The sequence below is a fragment of the Mchenga conophoros genome, linkage group LG16 (genome assembly GCF_057382185.1).
Source record: "Mchenga conophoros isolate Kocher_MC1m ecotype Shallow Benthic linkage group LG16, M_conophoros_male_GT1.1, whole genome shotgun sequence".
NCBI classification, from domain to species: domain Eukaryota; kingdom Metazoa; phylum Chordata; class Actinopteri; order Cichliformes; family Cichlidae; genus Mchenga; species Mchenga conophoros.
The window spans coordinates 24,934,628-24,952,548 of record NC_140541.1 but is presented as its reverse complement, the minus strand read 5'-3'; the positions used below and the strand labels follow the sequence as shown (position 1 = coordinate 24,952,548).

General features: G+C 38.5%; 1 protein-coding gene across 9 annotated transcripts in view; it reads left to right on the top strand.

Annotated features, from left to right (window-relative positions):
• The window catches only part of LOC146556884 (uncharacterized), a 96,291-nt gene that overhangs the window by 27,870 nt on the left and 50,500 nt on the right, over window positions 1-17,921 (top strand). For 6 of the 9 annotated variants that reach the window (XR_014888918.1, XR_014888920.1, XR_014888922.1 and 3 more), the window contains 2 exons: window positions 16,122-16,201; window positions 16,312-17,413. Coding sequence is in view for 3 of the 9 variants with exons in the window: in XM_085249104.1 (XP_085105230.1) it covers window positions 16,122-16,201 (80 nt within the window). In the remaining 6 variants the exon portion in view is untranslated. Of the gene's footprint in view, window positions 1-16,121; window positions 16,202-16,311; window positions 17,414-17,921 lie in introns of those variants that run through there. The other 3 variants (XM_085249104.1, XM_085249105.1, XM_085249103.1) reach the window with 1 other exon arrangement.

Sequence of the window (17,921 nt, the reverse complement as noted above, 5' to 3'; positions counted from 1 at the left end):
ATGCCGCCGCATGTCACTATCACCAAATGGAAAGCTAGCCTGATATCTCTTCCTGCAGTGGGCTCACTGATTATATATGGAATAGGGGGACACTGTTGATTTTCATATTTGTATGGAAGGTTCATATCTCCCTCTACATACCTTGGGTCCCACAGTGCATATGGATATTCTAATCACACAGTTGTATATTCTGCAATACACCTGGGGATACCATTACTAATTTGTTTAGAGTAGTGTGAATACAGTGTAGTGCGAAGCATATCTCAAGCAGTGCTCTTTTGTGTATCCACTCATCCCTCAACAATGTCAGCAACTTTGCTCAGAGGACAAAACATGTCATGGGAAGAGGTACTACTTGTCATTGCCAGGGATGCACCAAAGACAACATTGTGGGTTTTTTTTTAGTAGCGCCCGCAGAAATGGCTGAACTGATGTCACTGACTAGTTGCATTTTAAACATGCTACCTTTGTAAGTGAACCACATGTGGACCAATCATAAATGCAGCATGGCCTGTTTTGTAATTTCAAAGATGTATAATATTGCTGAAACATTTTGAAATAAACACTTATCTGCTTTCTGGACTAAAAGGCAGAACAAGGGAATTTAATAACCTCATTCTGTCCAAATGTAACTAAATCTAGGCTGCTTGTCTTTTTTTTAAAAAATTTGTTTCAAACCTATTTAAATTAGGTGCAAAAGTTGCCATGCAACCAGTGACGTCTTGAGGAAGTTGCAGCTAAGAAATGTGGTGATGCCACTTTTTTGGACAGCTTATTTTTTTGTGTGTGTGATTCAAACTTGCTATTTTGACACTGTATTTTGGTAAACAGATAAAATAGAAATATATTGCTGTGATCTGAGGCTTCCAATTCCAAATTGGATATTGTTTTATGAGCTTCCTTCTAAAAGAAGTCAATCTAACGATTATTAAAAAGAACAGTGAAACAAATGGCATCTGTAATGTTTGAGGCTTATAGAATTAATGACACAAATCATCGCTGTATCTATCCTCGGTAAACTGTGTGTTTTATATATAAGTACAAAAACTGGTAAAATTATGTGAAAATAACATTTTCTTCACTTTGAAAATGCAAATCTGAATCAACTCGGGATGAATATCAAAAGAGTTACGTGTCCACCACAGCATCAACTTAATTTACAATATTACACTGATGTAGTTACACAGTAGTGTGTTTGACAGTTTTGGCCAAAAGACCGATGATGCCACAATCAGTCATCTGTCATCCATCTATCTGTCTACAATTCATATGAGTAACTACTCTTATTGGTCAGTTAAATTGATGTAAGTTGCTTATTCAACTTGACCAGCTGATGGCTTTTCACTTAAATTGTGATTAAGGTCATATTTTTCATTCTCTTTGACTTTTATTGTCTTTAGTTTTTATTATACAGCCAACCAACGACAGGAAATCGTATATTACTTTCTGTACTTACACATTACAATGACCTGGGAGTTGTGATTGATCGTGAGGTGGATGAGCTACTGTCTCATTGACATATGATCTTCCATTTATTTTGAAAAATTATTTTGATTTTAAATTTTGAGCCTTCCTGTGATTTAAACTATGTTTTGCTACTACAGCAGCAACATTTAGTGAATGTATTAAAGTAAGTCTTATTTAGTGCCTCAGTGCCACTTGCATTTAGATACAAAGATAATACTCCAACCTTAATGCATTCATTATTTATATAATCACTATGACTAAATATTCCAGCATAAGAGTTGTGATTATTTTGCAAGAGGAAGGTCAAGTCAGTGAGAAAAAGATGGAAAAGCAATAATTTGCTAAACGGGGGTTATGAGCAGGATGCATGTAAATGTATCAAAGAGGGGGCCCATAGGAAGCACACACAAGGTTAATCTGCTATGACTGTTGAAATTTCCATGATATGCCAGGTGAATAGAGAATTATAATGGAATGAACCATGCTGTTTATTCAAACTCTTCCTCAGAATAGCAGCATGAACTGTAGAGCTTTTTGTACAAATGCATGAAAGCAAGCACAACGTCAAGCTTTATTCTTGCAATAAAATATCATGACATACAGACTATGTAGAATGAATACTGTATATTGGAAGAGCATATTAAGAAGTCAGAAATTATAAGGTTATAAGCTAATTATAATTTGCATGTAATTCAAAATTCTGAAGTTTTACAAAAATAGCACGTTGAGTCAGCCATTTAAAAAATATCTCTAGACATTTCAAATCTTTGAGTGACAAGTGAGTTTTTTGGGGGAGTTTTTTTCGCTATGAATTAAAATCAGCCGCCTATACAGAGGTGAGATATTCATCACCGTCTCAGCCATGAGCAAACCCAATGGCAAACACTGACAACATCTCCTCATGGCCTCACTCATATTAGACGAGCTCTGTCAGTAAAGGAGTCTGCTTCATGTAAATCCTGTTGATTAAACCGAGTCATATAATGTGAAATGGTATTATGCATAAACACAGATATGAATGCTAAATAAAGGATATGAATCTTTTTAGTCATAAAGGTGTCTGCAAGTTCAACCCATACACACTCCCTACACATAGTCACATCTCTTGTTTACTGTGTTTGTATCTTTTCTGCTGTAGGTTAAAAGCACCTACATCAAGAGTTTGGTGTAAATGAAGTCGGCAAAATGAATTTAAATAATTTCTCTCAGATATTTCTCTTTACTTCCATTCATGTTATTTACACACTTCGATTTAAAAGAGAAAAGGGAAAAAAAAAGAATCCTTAGCAGCTTTTTTGGCCTTTTAAAAGGTTCAGTCATGTACAGTGCCTTCAATATAGGTAATGGTTGTAATCACTGTGTTTTGCTCTGATTTGTTTGTTAAAGACATTTCTCAACAGTCTTAATAACTTTCAAATCGGTTTACGTGAGCTTCCAGCCGATGTCTCAAAGAGACTTACACTCAGTTACCTTGTCTCAGTCTAGTCACTGTCAGCAGTGTTTATCAAAATGTCCAAGTATAAGTCAGGACCATCATCAAATGACTGAAAGTATAATAGGTGCAAAATGTCAGGGGAAATAGCTCGGTGTACAGGATGCGATGCCATTTTCATAAATGTTTAATTGATTGTAATCCTTTGTTGAGGAGACATTTGCACAATGCATGGAGTTCACACAGAGCAGGATATAGAAATATTGAAGTACAATAATTACTTTGAACCATCTGTAGCCTAATTGTCAGAAAATGTCTGATAATGGCCTTTTATTTAGCGTGATTATATACCATGTATTTAAAGAGGCAGGGGAAAATGAAAGGGGGTTTTGGAAGTTGTTAATGACCAGAGTCAACTACTGCATACAGAGTCATACTTTCTCAGATATGATTAAGTAGCTCAGGAAAAGCTTGAATTGTTAACAGCAGAATACCTGCCATGGCCCCTCCGATAGCCTGAATTGTTTTCATATGGCCATTCATTTGTGTACATGATTGAGTCATATGTCAGCAGTGAGCAGCTGTTTGAATTGTCACTGAGCTGTCAGGGCAGGGGAAGGCTGTGAGATGTAGTGATGGCAGTCAGTCTCCTCCCCAGCCACTCATCCACCCGGCCACCTCCACACAGAGCCGCAAACCTCGCAGTCAGGTTTGGGGGCAACCATCGTTGCTTGTTCTGCTGCGCTCACTGCAGCCATGACAAGATTCACAATTCTCTCCCTTTATTTACACACCATTGCCCCAGCTCAACGTCACGTCAAAGCGGCACGGTCCTGCGGTCGCCGCTGACCCCAGGGTAGGGGCTGTCTCCACTGATCCGAGCTTATCCTGCTGGGGGACCAGACCTCGGTCATGTAATACACAGTGTAACTGCAGCAGCATGTGAAGCCACCATACATATTTCCCGCAAGAAACGAAGAAATTGGGCATCTCAGGCTTCGTGATAATGTCGTAAGGTGTGATTTTTGTTCTGTGCATCCATTAATGTATATTTTTTGTCTTTTTCTTTAATACACTCCCATTGGGATCCTCAGTAGACAAACAGAGATTAAGGCCTTTATATAGGGATTGAATGTTGACTACTTTTGTCACAGCAGACAGTCACATAAGATGCTCTACCCACAAGCACAGATATTACCAAACCAAAAAGCTGCTGGAGGTGTCATGTAAATACCTAACCACAGTTAAAGTAATAGGCTATAAAGTGATCTTTAAGTGGAGTTTTAAGCACCCCCATAATGGCTTTGGCTGCCTTTTAGCAGACCATGTGACTCCCCCAGAGTAGTGATTATGAGTCACGGATGAAGAGGTCTTGTGTGTAGGTCAGCCTGTAAGCCTCACTTTCACCTGCCAATCTTTACTTTCCTTCGATACTCTAAGAGCCTTGTTCTTTATACTGTTAACTGTCTTACAGCAGGTGGTATCTGGTGAATTATGTCTACAAAACACCTTGACAAAATTTGGGTATAGCCTCATGGAATTCCTGCTGTGGGGAAAAGCCTCCAAAAATGAGAGACAGAAGGGAAAAAAATTAAACAACCATCTCACATGGCATATTGTGGCATGGTGAGATGGGTGGTGGGTTGGAGAGGGGGGGTGCGCTGTATATTATGTATAATGTAGATGGTCTTAAAGATTTTCCAAAAATACTTAGTTGAATAAAAATCCCTGCTGTATTCTGGTCTTGTTTTTTTCCCCCCCTTTTACTCAAGGACATTGATGCATGCTGCTTTTTGAATTTTGCATTACGTTGGAGGTCGGCAGGGCTAGTTTCAGGAAGTTGTCTTAATTTCACAGGGTTAAGGAACAGCAGATTCACTGGGAATACAGATCACTTAGCACAGGCCTGCAACCGCCCTGAAGTTGGTCAGCTTTCTCCCCATTTGTTAACCACATCCGTGTGGCCGCTGAAGCGTTGAGCCTGCCAAGGTGAACGTGCGGTCCCACAAGGAGGCCTTTGTGTCATAGATCAGTGAAACCGTGATTCAGCTTCATCTGTGTTTTTTAAGAGTTTGCTTGTGTCTGTTCAAGCTTCAAGATCAAAGAAGAGACATAACTGTTTTGTACATTCAAATTCCCTGTGAAGAGAATCAAACCACTGTGTAAACGTTTTGTATCTAGGAAATATAATACAAATTGATATTTGCTCTGTTACAAAAGTAAGCAATTCTTAGGTTTTTTTTTTTTCTTCCAAAGCAAACAACCATTGTATAGATTGTACCAGAATCCACCCTTCATTTACCCAAACTAAAAGGAATTGTACATGTATCAATGATAATCCGATAATCACGCCGCTCCTAAGCTTTTAATTTGATTAAGTGTGTGAAAATTGAGGGCAGAGAGTCTCTTGGAGGATAACATCACAGACAGTGTCTCCTAATTGGTGCTGTAAATTTACATATGGATTCCTGTTTAATGTTTAACTAGTCTTTAATCCACCCAGCTCTGTGATGTCTGCACTCAGAAATATCCACGTCTGTCAGATGATTTGTGATTATTCCAAATGCGCTCAGGCTGTTTTTGATGAAATGGGAACAATTACTGGCGCTATAAAACAGAGATTTTGGAAGCGTTTTAGTCACGGTGAACCAAAGATTCTCAGTTTCCCTTTAGGAATTGAAAGAGACACTGATTTCAGCAGTGATCTAGACTGAACACAATCGTGATCTCTTTTATTGTCTTCTTACAGCACACAGGTCTTGCCCATTGAAATCGATTGTCATCTCCCAGGTGCTTTTCTGAAAAATGACAGATTAAAGTGATCAGGTAACTTATTTAAAATTAACTTAATTAAGATACTGCACATCTTCTTTTGATTGGAAAGGCCATAGATCATTGGCAATAGTGCTACAATATTTATTGGAAAACAAGCTACACCTCGCAATGCATGGTTCATTTTACAGACTTTCTGAGAGCTTACACATCAGTCAATCAATAGTTTTGGATTAAGTGTTACTGGTGAGTTATATGAGGTAATATAGCAGAGAGAGATTTTTCATTATGTTGTCTATAAAGTTTCGTCTTTCCCTTTTCTTTCTTATTTCTTCTAATCCTCAACTCCCTCATTGTTTGTTTTTCCAAAGCCTTATTTTCTTTCCGTTTTTAATAAGCTGAACCAAACCATTTTCACTTTTTACAGGCGGTTTCACTCTTTCAGCTCTGAATAAATGGTGACTTTATTTCCATGAAATTCTCAAATGACATAGATTTTACTTTTGCATAAAAGCATGAAAAATGCGCCTAATATTGGCTGCATTCATCTGCTAAGTGGACATTTGCATGGGTGCGAAGGGGAGGGGGAGAGGGAGAGAACCACTAGCCTCCTGGGGTGACAGCAGTGCAGGGGGATGACATGTGACAGCTGTGACAGTACTGAAGGGGGGTGGGCAGGCGACTTGCTGCGCCCCCTGATCCAATTACGCCACACGGCCCCCTGTCAGACCCAGCAGCTTGACTCCAACCACTCGGAGGACAGTATTGATCTCTTGTCAGGAGGACCAGTTGCCCTCTTTCACAATCCAGCACCACTGAACTTTCCAACCACCCTGCCATCGCACCCCCACTTACACCCACATCCAGCCTGCTATCCTTTCTCCTGCCAACCACCCTCGTAAATGACTGGTAAAAATTGGGTTATAGGATTCAGGTAAGGAAAGAGAGAGAGGAGGTCAGTGGGGCTGTGTGCTAAATACCCACAGCTACTCAGGGAGAGTGCATAACATCCTGAGAGTGGTGGTGGTGGTAATGTGCCTGTCCAGCTCTGAGCTCAGTGCTATACTTACAGTACCTCACTAAAGGTCTGAGAGGATGCTGCCTCTCCTGGCTTGTGTGAAACTGCTTGATTTGAGATGATGAAAAGGCCATTGCAATTAGCAAGCTCTGGTTCGTTTTGCCATATCTAGAATGGAGTGGTAGAGACAGTGGCAGCTGCCAATAACTTCAGCTTACAAAGAACAGACAATTAGGCCGGGGCCTGTTACCACCGCTAGTCCCACACCTCCAGACCTTTGCACTGGCCCTAGCCCTGAGCACCTGCAGGTCAATAGGTAATGATACTGTGTGGAGCAACAGCTTGGAACAGAGGTTAATCAAACCACAACCACACACGAGTTGCATCCAGCTTATTATTCTCACCACAAAGGCCAAGAGGGTGAGAGGAAGAAAGGGAGGAAAAATGGCATCAGCGAGGGAATGATCTCACTTACACGGTTCTCAGGTTTGCACTGGCATCCCAGGATTGCTTTAAAACACATATATTTTTACTTTTAATCTTTACCTATTTAACTTTAGAGTTGTTGCATTTGACCCATTTTCTGTACAATTTACGTACTGTTGTCCTTTCTTTTTTCCTTTTTTTTTGAGTGTTTTCTCTTTTCCCATGTTTTCTTTACATCCCTGTCTGTCACTCTCTGCTAAGCTATGGCCCAGATCCAAACCTGACCCTACACAACAGTGGTTGTCAACAGTTTCATTTGAAGGGTACAGAAGGAATTTTGGAAGCCCTTTCTCTGATAGAGCTTGAAGCTTTCAATCAGCATCTGTGGTGATTTATACTGCTGTCAGATTGATGTGTCTGGTCTATCCTGTCCATCACTTGCTAAAAATATGTCTATTCCGTTTCAATTGCATTCATGTGTTTACATAGATAAGGAAAAAGATTACAAAACCCCCAAATATCTTTATTCTTTTCTCCTGTCCTCATTTCTAATAAAAAAAATTATATATTATTAAGAAAATTATGAACTTTATAAATCCCTTTCCCAAAGCAGGCACAATGTGCTTTTAATTAAAATTTAGATAAATAAGACTATATTGAAATAAATTAACTCTTATAGAACACCGAGAATGTTTTCTGAGGATATTACAGGTCATTTATAATTTCATTTCATTTAATTTTTTTCAAAGTTTCATTGTAATGATGCAAGTCATGTTATCATACTTTGAAAACAAAGTATTTTTCTTTGTCCGTCTGTCTCTTTTGAACCATGTCAATATGACAGTATTTTCTTTTGTTTCACATTTTAACATTAGCAATTTATTTTATTCTTCTCTGAAGCAATCCTTTATCTCGGGTTCCACTTTGGTACACAGTAGGGCTGGGCCATATCATACCGTTCACGGATATACCGGTATAATGTTGGGCAATGATAAGAAAATGAAATATCGCGATAGAATATGGGTAAAACATGCATGCGCAGTACCTTTGTTTTCATACGCACATGGCGGAAAAAAGCATGGCGGCGATGGAGAATGAGAAGGGCAAAAGCGGATCGTTGAATGAAACAGATGAACCAGAACTGGTTTGTAAAAATGCTGCAACTTCAGTGGTGTGGAACTGGTTTAGCTTTCGTCCGTCAGATACACAACAAAGCACTGTTTTTGGTAGAGCAATACTAGCGGGTCGTCGTTATTACCGTGTTTTTTGGAAAATACGGCACACTTAAAATCAATCCTTTGATTTTTCTGAAAATCGACAGTGCCCCTTATAATCCAGTGGGCCTTATGTATGAATTCTGGTTGTGTTTACTGACCTCGAAATGATTTTATGTGGTACACGGCGCTCGAAAATCTGTCAAATGTTTTAGTACAACTTTGCTAAGCTACGAAGCCGCACTGCTTGATGGATTGTCGGAGCATTACGGCTATCGTAGGCAGGAGCCTCGAGGAGTGATACATACTGTGCTTCAACATAATATTAACGTATTGTGTGTGTATAACCTCTTTTTAAGTTTTGTAGATATTATACGAGGTTATGCTGAGGATATGTCGGCCAATTTCCACTGGAAATGCCTTTTGGTTAAACTGTCAGCAAGGAATTTGCATTTGCACTGTTACATTTTTATATGACTTAAAAAACAGCTGCTGTATATTGTGATAAATATTTTTGGTCATATCGCCCTGTTCTAGTACACACTGCATCTTCAAGGAGCAGCATTTATAAGCTGGCAGAAAATGCACACAGTGTTGGAGGGCTTTATAACCCACTCCCACTTAAGTGTGGTGGGTTTGAAACGGCACTTAATATGGCCGACCTTCCACATGAACTTGCAGATAGAGTGTGTAAGGGAGGATGAACACATGGTTTTAGAAAGCAGGCTGTGTCTCTGTATTAGTAACTTCCTGTTTTATTCTGATAATCACCTGAAATCATATCTCTGCTGGTTTTGCTTCTGCTTTTTTTAGTCACCATTTCTGATTTTCTGTGTTGCCCATTTCTTTCTTTTCAAGTGCCATCCTTTAGTGTCGGTCCTTTGTCTTCCTTTCGTTTCTTCCTGGTACTCGTTCTTACTTTTTGGTTTTTCTCTGTGGATGTTTTTGGTAGTTTTATCTGTTCTTTCCTGGATCTCTTGCTGCCTTTTCATTTGATTGTTTATTTTAACCTGACAGTTATTCATTTTATTTTCATTGCCACTTTATTTGTCAGGGACCATGTAAAAACAAACTAGAAAAAAAAACCAGTACTTTCCTAAGAGAAAAGATGCATTGTACCAGATTTAGCTGCTGGATAATTTCCATCTGCTGTCTTGCATGTCAAATAACAAATAGAAAGAAATATATAAAAACACATCATCAGTAAGTATATTACACTCCCCAAAACACATAGGCTACAGTCTGTGTATTTGTGGAATGGAAAAAACTAATGAATAGCCACACAACACTGTAATTAAAAGTCAACTTAATAATGCCCAACTGCTCTGAACATTAAAACCTAACATCAAATTTTTTTGTTCTGTGCTGAGGAAATCATAGAAGTTGTAAAATAAGTCATCCCTATAGGACTTACTATATAAGTTAAGCTGCAAAATGCTTAATTTTATTGCTGGCATGCTGTAGACATACAGGAAAACAGTAGATATATGGCAAATCAGTGTGATGAACTGATGCTGTGAGTGTATAGCACCATGAAATTGGGCACAATCTGGAAAGAAGCTCATAGTCACTTTCATGGTACATGCAATGTGTATCCAATGCAGAGTGTGAACATTACCCTGGTCACTCATGCAGTCAGTTGTGACACCGAAGACACTTGGTCAGGGGTTAGACAGAGGTAGGCTGTGCATGTTTGTTATTGGTTAAAAATGTAAATGAAAAAATAAATTCAGAGTACTAGTACAGTTAAGCAGTGGATCCTGTATGTACCGGATCTGCCATCTTTCTCTGCAGTATCTCTTTATGTTATCGCAATCTATGATAAATTGCAACCTACAATCGTTGAAATGAAATAGTGTGAAGTGGAATACACATTATTTTCTTCTGTTTAATCAAACGAACCACTCCATTAAATAACTGATGCATTAGTTTTTATTTTTTGGCTGTTGAAAGAGAACAAGAGAAATGACTCAGTCTTCTGTAGAGCCAGCTCCTCAAAGAAGACTTTTCAATTTCAGCCTCCAATTTCCATGTTTCCCTCGAATGAAATACTTGTATAGTGGATAAAATAGGCCGTGTCTGCACCAGTGAGCTTAGATGGGCTGTTGTGTTACCGCCAGACTTATGTTCAGTAAGAGTGTTGCTTTTTTGAGCAAAGTAATCACTCATGTAATTAATCTAGAGAAAATGTGAGGAAAATAACCCAGATCTGTCGTGGAAACACCAAGTCACTCCTTGGGATGTTTGATTTAATTCATTCTGCAGAGAAATGGATATGGTGCTCTGCTGCTTTATACTTGAAACATAAATCAAACTAGTGCATCTGGGAAACAGTGACAAGAAAAAGTTTTTTAAACTCGCAGGATTTCTGTGTTGATTACTGAGAAAATGTGCTAAGATTTTTATCTTGGTCACAAATCTAAATACATTCTTATCTCATAACAGACAAAATTTGCAGTTGCTGTTGGATTCTCCTCTTTTATAACCATTGTGTTGATGTGTGTGTGTGTGCGTGCGTGCGTGCGTGCGTGCGTGCGTGCGTGTATGTGGTTTGAGTCATTTTTATGTTGCATTACTCAATCCCTACTAAGCAGGTCCTGACTTTGCCCTAATGTTTTTCAGTAAAATGTGTTACAATTTTGATTTGCATCACTTCGTCAATGACTAGGACAGATCCAGGCTGTTGCATAACATATCAGTAAACCTCGTCTGTACTTTGTGATTGGGAAAAGGTTTTGGTGCTACATTAAATTTTGGGGGTTTGGGTTGTTTTTACCGCTCCAGAAAGGGTCACCTCTTCAGAAATCTCAGCTCATATACAGTTAGATCCATATATATTTGGACACTGACATACGTTTTGTTTTTTACCTGTTTACTGAAACATATTCCAGTTATAGTTATATAATGGACATGGACATGATGTGTAGACGCTTAGCTTTCATTTGAGCGTTTCCACAATCAAATAGGATGAAGGGTTTAGGAGTTTCAGCTCTTTAACATGTGCTACTCTCTTTTTAAAGGGACCACAAGAAATTGGAAAATTGACTCAAAAGTTATTTCATCGGCAGGTGTGGGCAATTCCTTTGTTATTTCATTAAGCAGATAAAAGGCCTGGAGGTGATTTGAGGTTTGGTGCTTGCATTTGAAAGATTTAGCTGTGAACAGAAAACATGCGGTCAAAGAAGCTCTCCATGCAGGTAAAACAAGTCATCCCTAAGCTGCAAAAACAGAAAAAATCCATCCAAGAAATTGCTACAGTATTATGAGTGGCAAAATCTACAGTTTGGCACATGCTGTGAAAGAAAGAAAGCACGCAAAACTCAGCAACGCAAAAAGACCCGGACGTCCACGGAAGACAACAGTGGTGGATGATCGCAGAATCATTTCCATGGTGAAGAGAAACCCCTTCATAACAACCAACCAAGTGAACAACACTCTCCAGGAGGTAGCCGTATCGATATCCAAGTCTTCCATAAAGAGAAGACTCCATGAAAGTAAATACAGAGGGTTCACTGGAAAGTTAAAGCCACTCACGAGCCTAAAGAATAGAAAGGCTAGATTGAACTTTGGTTAACAAAAAAAATAAAAAATTTAAAGCCAGCAGAGTTCTGGAAAATCATTCTTTGGACGGATGAGACCAAGATCAAACTCTACCAGAGTGATGGTAAGAAAAAAGCATGGAGAAGGCGTGGAAGAAGCTCATTATCCAAAGCATACCACATTATCTCTAAAACACGGTGGAGGCAGTGTGATGGCTTGAGCGTGCATGGCTGACAGTGGCACTGGGACACTAGTGTTTATTGATGATGTGACACAGGACAGAAGCAGTCAAATGAATTCTGAAGGTAGACATACTTTCTGTTCAAATCCAGCTAATGCAGTCAAATTGATTGGGCGCCATTTCATAATACAGATGGACAATGACCTAAAATATACAGCCAAAGCAACCCAAGAGTTTATTAAACTTCTTGAATGGCCAAGTCAGTCACCTGATCTTAACCCATTTGAGCATGCATTTCACTATTTCACTTGTTGAAGACAAAACTGTGGACAGAAAGGTCCACAAATGAACAGCAACTGAAAGCTGGCAGCACATTAAAAAGGAGGAAACCCTGAAATTAACATTTTATTTTCAGTTATGTGATTTGTCCAGTTATTTTTGAGCCCTTTACCGAGCCCCTAAGATCGCATTTGAGGGCTAGCTCATTTTGTATTGTGTCAACAAGGTTTCTTTTCAGATACCATACCTATATGTGGATTTCTTTTAAAACTGTGATACACAAGTGACAATGTAACACTGTCTGGACAGCTATGGCTCTGGGGATAGATTAGAGTAAGTTGTCCACCGATCTGAAAGTGTCTCCTACAGCTTACATGTACAAGTGACTTTTAACAAGACACTAAAACTCAAAATGTCTCTGTGTCTGTCATGTTTGAGTGTGTGTAATAAATAAATTGTTGTTTCTGTAGAACAATATGCTATAAGGATGCGTGGGTGAATGTTGCTTGCATTGTAAAGTGCTTCTACGGGTCAAGAAGACTAGCAAAGTATTACATAAATGCCAATTCACTGCTGCAGCATAAGAATAAATAGCCTAATTCTACAATGTCTTCTATTTGTTAAGTCATTTGGATAAATAAGTACACAAGCTAGAGGAAACATTAAAGATATATATGTGTTCTTTTGCAAGAAAAAAAAAAGAAATACAGTCAATTTTCATGTGTTTAGATTTCAGTGTATATGTTGACATACCAACAATAAAGCCAGCAATTCTCAAGAGGTCTTTATGTCATTATATAGTTGCTATTTCAAGGCAACACTCCATATAAATTTCTTCAACAAAAGTGAAATTTGCTCCTCTGATATGATGCCTCACATATAACAAATATAACAATATCAGACACAGAGAAATCTTCTCTCAGGGACACATCGGCATGGCCTAAATTGGGACACTGCTTCCATTTGCAAAGTGCAATTATGAGTGTTTTTAGACATCCTACTTACATGTCATCTGTAAACCAACGCAAAGCCAGCACTTCCAGACCACAGATATTTGTCACACCTACTGTAATGCGCCATCGAGCTGGTGAGGCAGAGGGGCCCAGGAGGGGAATCAAGGAATCTGTCGAATTAATACATGCAGTGAAGATTCCTCCTGTCATCTCAGCTCTCTTTTACCACTGGCTTTTAAAAGCCATTTAGAGGCAGCAACTGAACAGGACAGACAAGCTTGACAGCGACTCCTTAAAGAGCATCTGTCTCCTTTAACACTTAAATAAACTATGATACTGTCTTTTACACACGAGCTTAATTTTAATTAATGAATTGATTTGTCTTGTCAGTAAATACAGCCAAATTGCCTAAAATATGCCAGAAGCAATATATCTAAATATATATATCCTCCTATAAGACATATTGCAGGCTTTACATCACTTTGGATAACCCCTCTCTTAATTAGAAATGTGCTCAACATTATAAACCATTATAGCTTTTGATGCAGAAGAGCAGTCAGAATTATTTTTCAAGCTGTTAGGATCAAGTTGACAAACTGGAAATCTGGACTTACTTTGTTCACTCATGGGGACTTTGAAACAAGTTTGATGCATGGTGCACATTGTAAAAGGACAAAAGTTTCATGTTTCCGAGTGCCATTGCGGAACAGAAACTGTGATGGTCTATCACAGCAGGGTTTATCCAGATAACAAGCAGATGACTGCTTTTCTTTAGCTCCTTTAAACTTTTTTTGCCTCCTCCCAACAAGCAACAATTTAAATGAGCTATTTCCCGTACTAAATATATCTGCCGTTAAATTACAACTCCTTGCTGCATTTCATAAAGCAATACATGCTGGAAAAGATGTGCTTAAAAATAATGCAATAATTTATATCTTAGATAAGGAAAGAGATCTACATTTACTCCTTCCACCGTGCTGCTGTAAACTACCTGACAATTGTTCATTAATGATTCCCAGTAAATTCCTTAAAATGGTAATTTGTCATCCTGTCACTTCATTTGTGACCTAAAATTCCTCACTAGAGGCATCATCAAATAAATTAATCACTACCCAGGATCCATTTCTCCCCTGTGCGTGCTATTATACCCGGCTCTCTTGTGTTTCTCTTCATTTACATATATTTAATGGCCCAGTTGTGGTTGGTTGTGCCATGCGACTTGCACAGCTCATGTCAGGTGAAATATTCCGACTGCCACAGTCTTTAACAGTGCGAACCATGTCTTGTTCATTTTCCTTGAATACCTGAAACACAGGAGAATAAAGAGAATTAAAGACATTTTATGGAACAGTAAAATCAAAAGTGCACATTTTGCAGGTTTCTGGTTGGGGAATTGCACTAATAAGATGACACACTTTTCAGAAACGCGTTATAACAGATGCATTCTTTTTTCTAAAACACACACAGCAGATCTTTAGAACGTTTACACAGCTGCTTATAGCAAAAAGAAGCTCGGAAAATTAAATACATACGTTATCTACACAATTTAGTTTTATTTAATTGCATCTCATTACAGCACATGTGTACAGTACATTACCCACCAGACAGATTGCTTTGTTGTGTGCCTTGGCAAAATTATGAGGTTCAGCGTGAAGCTATGATCACAGACAGGACTGAAATACAAAAAATGCTAATTTCAGCACTAAAATGGCCAAAGAAAGATCACAGTGAGATTCAATTTATCATTGTTCCAAATTTTATTAAGCTGTGCAGAAAGAGAAAATTTAGCTACTCTTTGATTAACATGAAATCATAGCCTCTCAGCATCTTGAGAACATCATCTGCTCAGTTAATTACCTTTTTCTCTTAATAGGATATTCTATCAGCCAACCAAAATTTATGTTTAGTTTATGTGCCGAATTTCATCACATTTCCAAAATGGAGGCATCTTGTAGTTTTTCATACATCATGCTCAAAGCTGTTTGTTTATGTTTAATCCGTTAAGTGTTTTGAAAGCTTCAAGATTAACAGTGTTTAAAACTGTTTAAAAGTGTTGTTTTGGGTTTTTTTTACATTCTCTTAGGGGTGCATGCAAATATATTCAATTGTTTTCTGATTTTTTTTGACAGATAAAAAACAGCCCAATTATTTTTATGAGCTGAGAGCTTGTCATGTTTTGAACTTCCATCCTCATTAAGGGTCCCTAACACCAGAGGACATGTGAATGTGCTAGGAGCACTACCAGAGAAAACAACAACCCCATGCTGCCAAAAGGATCCTCTCTCGCCCAGCCACCCTGTTAGAACCTCACAGCCCGTTTCAAATGAAATTAGCATAATTAAGAATTAACATGCATTAATTGTGATGCTTAATGCAAACTGAAGCTAAATGTGTCACTTACTGTAGATAAGCTGCTAAATGCTTTGTCACCTCCTCAGTAGTGCTTTGGGTGGCAGAAAATGTTTGGCCGACAACTACTGTAGGCAGATGCAAGACCAGAATATTACACATTGCATGCTCTTTATTACAAAGTACAGTTTACTTTTTCAATTTTTCTCCTCTACTTGATGTGATGCCCCTGTTTGCATGCTTTTTGGGGTTGCTGTGCCAAGCCAAGTTGTGTAAAGGCTTCTGCTACTTTTATGTCTGATAATCCTACTTAGGCTCTTCTTGAGCAGGCCCCACTTCTCTCCATATACGGAACACTGGAGTGGGTAAAAAAACAGAAAAGAACATTAACATTACATTTGGAATTTATTATCAGGCACACATCATTTTATGTCATGAAGTGATCCAAAAATATTTCAATTTCCAAGTCTTTTTTTTCTTCTTCCAACAGATGGCGCTGTGCTCCATTTGCCTTGATGACCCTTCACCTCCCATCTTGTGTAGCTGAACATGAATCACAGTTTTTGACAGGTAAATAAACAAAGATCCATTCGGTTGTAAAGACTGGCTGGCATGCTTGTATTTTAAAAGAAAAAAAAAATCAAGCAGCGTATTGATCAAGGACGTTTGTGATGTTGCAGAGATGGATTTATGACAAAGGAAGAAGAGACTTATGAAGTGCTGATTGGTGTAACCAGGACTCAACCTGGCAATAAAGTCTGGCATTTGGAGAGTACAGAGTGTGCGGAGGGTCATGCTGTACTTTGCCACTTTGAGTGGTTGTGGAGCTGTCCTTTTGGCTCTTGCTCTGTGGTCTGTCAGATGGAAGACTGATGAAAGAATGATCAAGGGAGATCAAAAAGATTTTTCCCGAAACCTCAAAAATGGCTGATGTACCAAACCTGTAACACTGCTGGACATTTTTCTGCAGGAGTTTAGTGTGGAAGTGCTCTGTGGACATTGCTGTTTTTAGATTGCTTTCATTTAAAACATGATATAGGCAACAAATTGCAATAGGGTGTACTGTGGCATGGGGATACTGTTGGAGTACTGTGTTTAGCTGGTTGTAATTCCTTGTATATTTTTATATTTTAAGTTTACAATAAGGTGACCCAACAGTCTCAATAGCTGTTGGATAGATTGCTCTGAATTATTTTAAAGACATGCATGGTACCCAGGAAGATAAAGTGGTATCCAGACTATTTAGTGCAGCCAGGTTCATTTTGGGTTTTACATGAAGTGTCTCAACAGTCATGAAATGCCATAACATGCTGACATACTAAACTATTAGGATTTTGAACACTGTAATCATTACCAATTACCTTTTAACATATTAGCCCAGTGACTGTAAGGAGAGCTTTACCTTCTAAGTAGTTTTTTTTAGTGTTAAATAACTTCATTTATCCAAACTGCTGACAGTATCACTATTTCAGTTATTTAATCTGTGAATTTTTTCAGGAGCGATGTAACCAGTGTATAAAACTTCATAGTTAGTGCATGACTTTTCTTTGCAAAACTACCATTCTATACCTTTATTTTGCAAAAAATACATCTTTCTCATCCACTGCACTACTGAATGTTTTCTCTTTTCGAACAAAGGAGAGGAGCTGTATGTTTGCAAAGAGCTGGGTGGGGTTTTTTTTTTAACATTAATCTAGATTTAATATACATTCCAAAATGCATTTTCCCTATTAATTAAAAGTAAACCATGTATTGTATGGTACATTATCCCTCTAACGGCCCCATGTGGAGATTATGAAGTGGAAAACTAATGGTGCAGACTTTAGCATTTGGGTTTTGTCATTTACATATCTGTAAGGGGATGTCGATGTATGTGCAAATAAGCAGAACTTTATGTGTCCCGTGCTTTCTCTGCCGCCACCTTTGTCCTCCCCTTCCCCTCCCCAGTTTACAGAGGAAGTCAAAGAAGAAGTGTTGCCTCTCTCCCCTCAGCTAGAGAAGGTAATGAGATTCTGTGCACCCTCTATTACGAGGAGGATGAGAAATCTGATTATTAAGGAGAGGCATGTGGCAGTAAGAAAAATCTGTTTGTTTTTTTTCTTATTGTATCACCCCAAGAAACAAAGGTGACCCCCATGTTCCATTCATTAAATCTTGCCTCCTCTAATTTATCAAGGTAAACTATCACAGTTTCTGCTGAGCTAATCAGAAATGGGAAAACTTGTTAGGTGTGCCTCAAAAGGACACATCGCAGGATTTGGATATCACTTCACATACTGAGTAGGGCCTA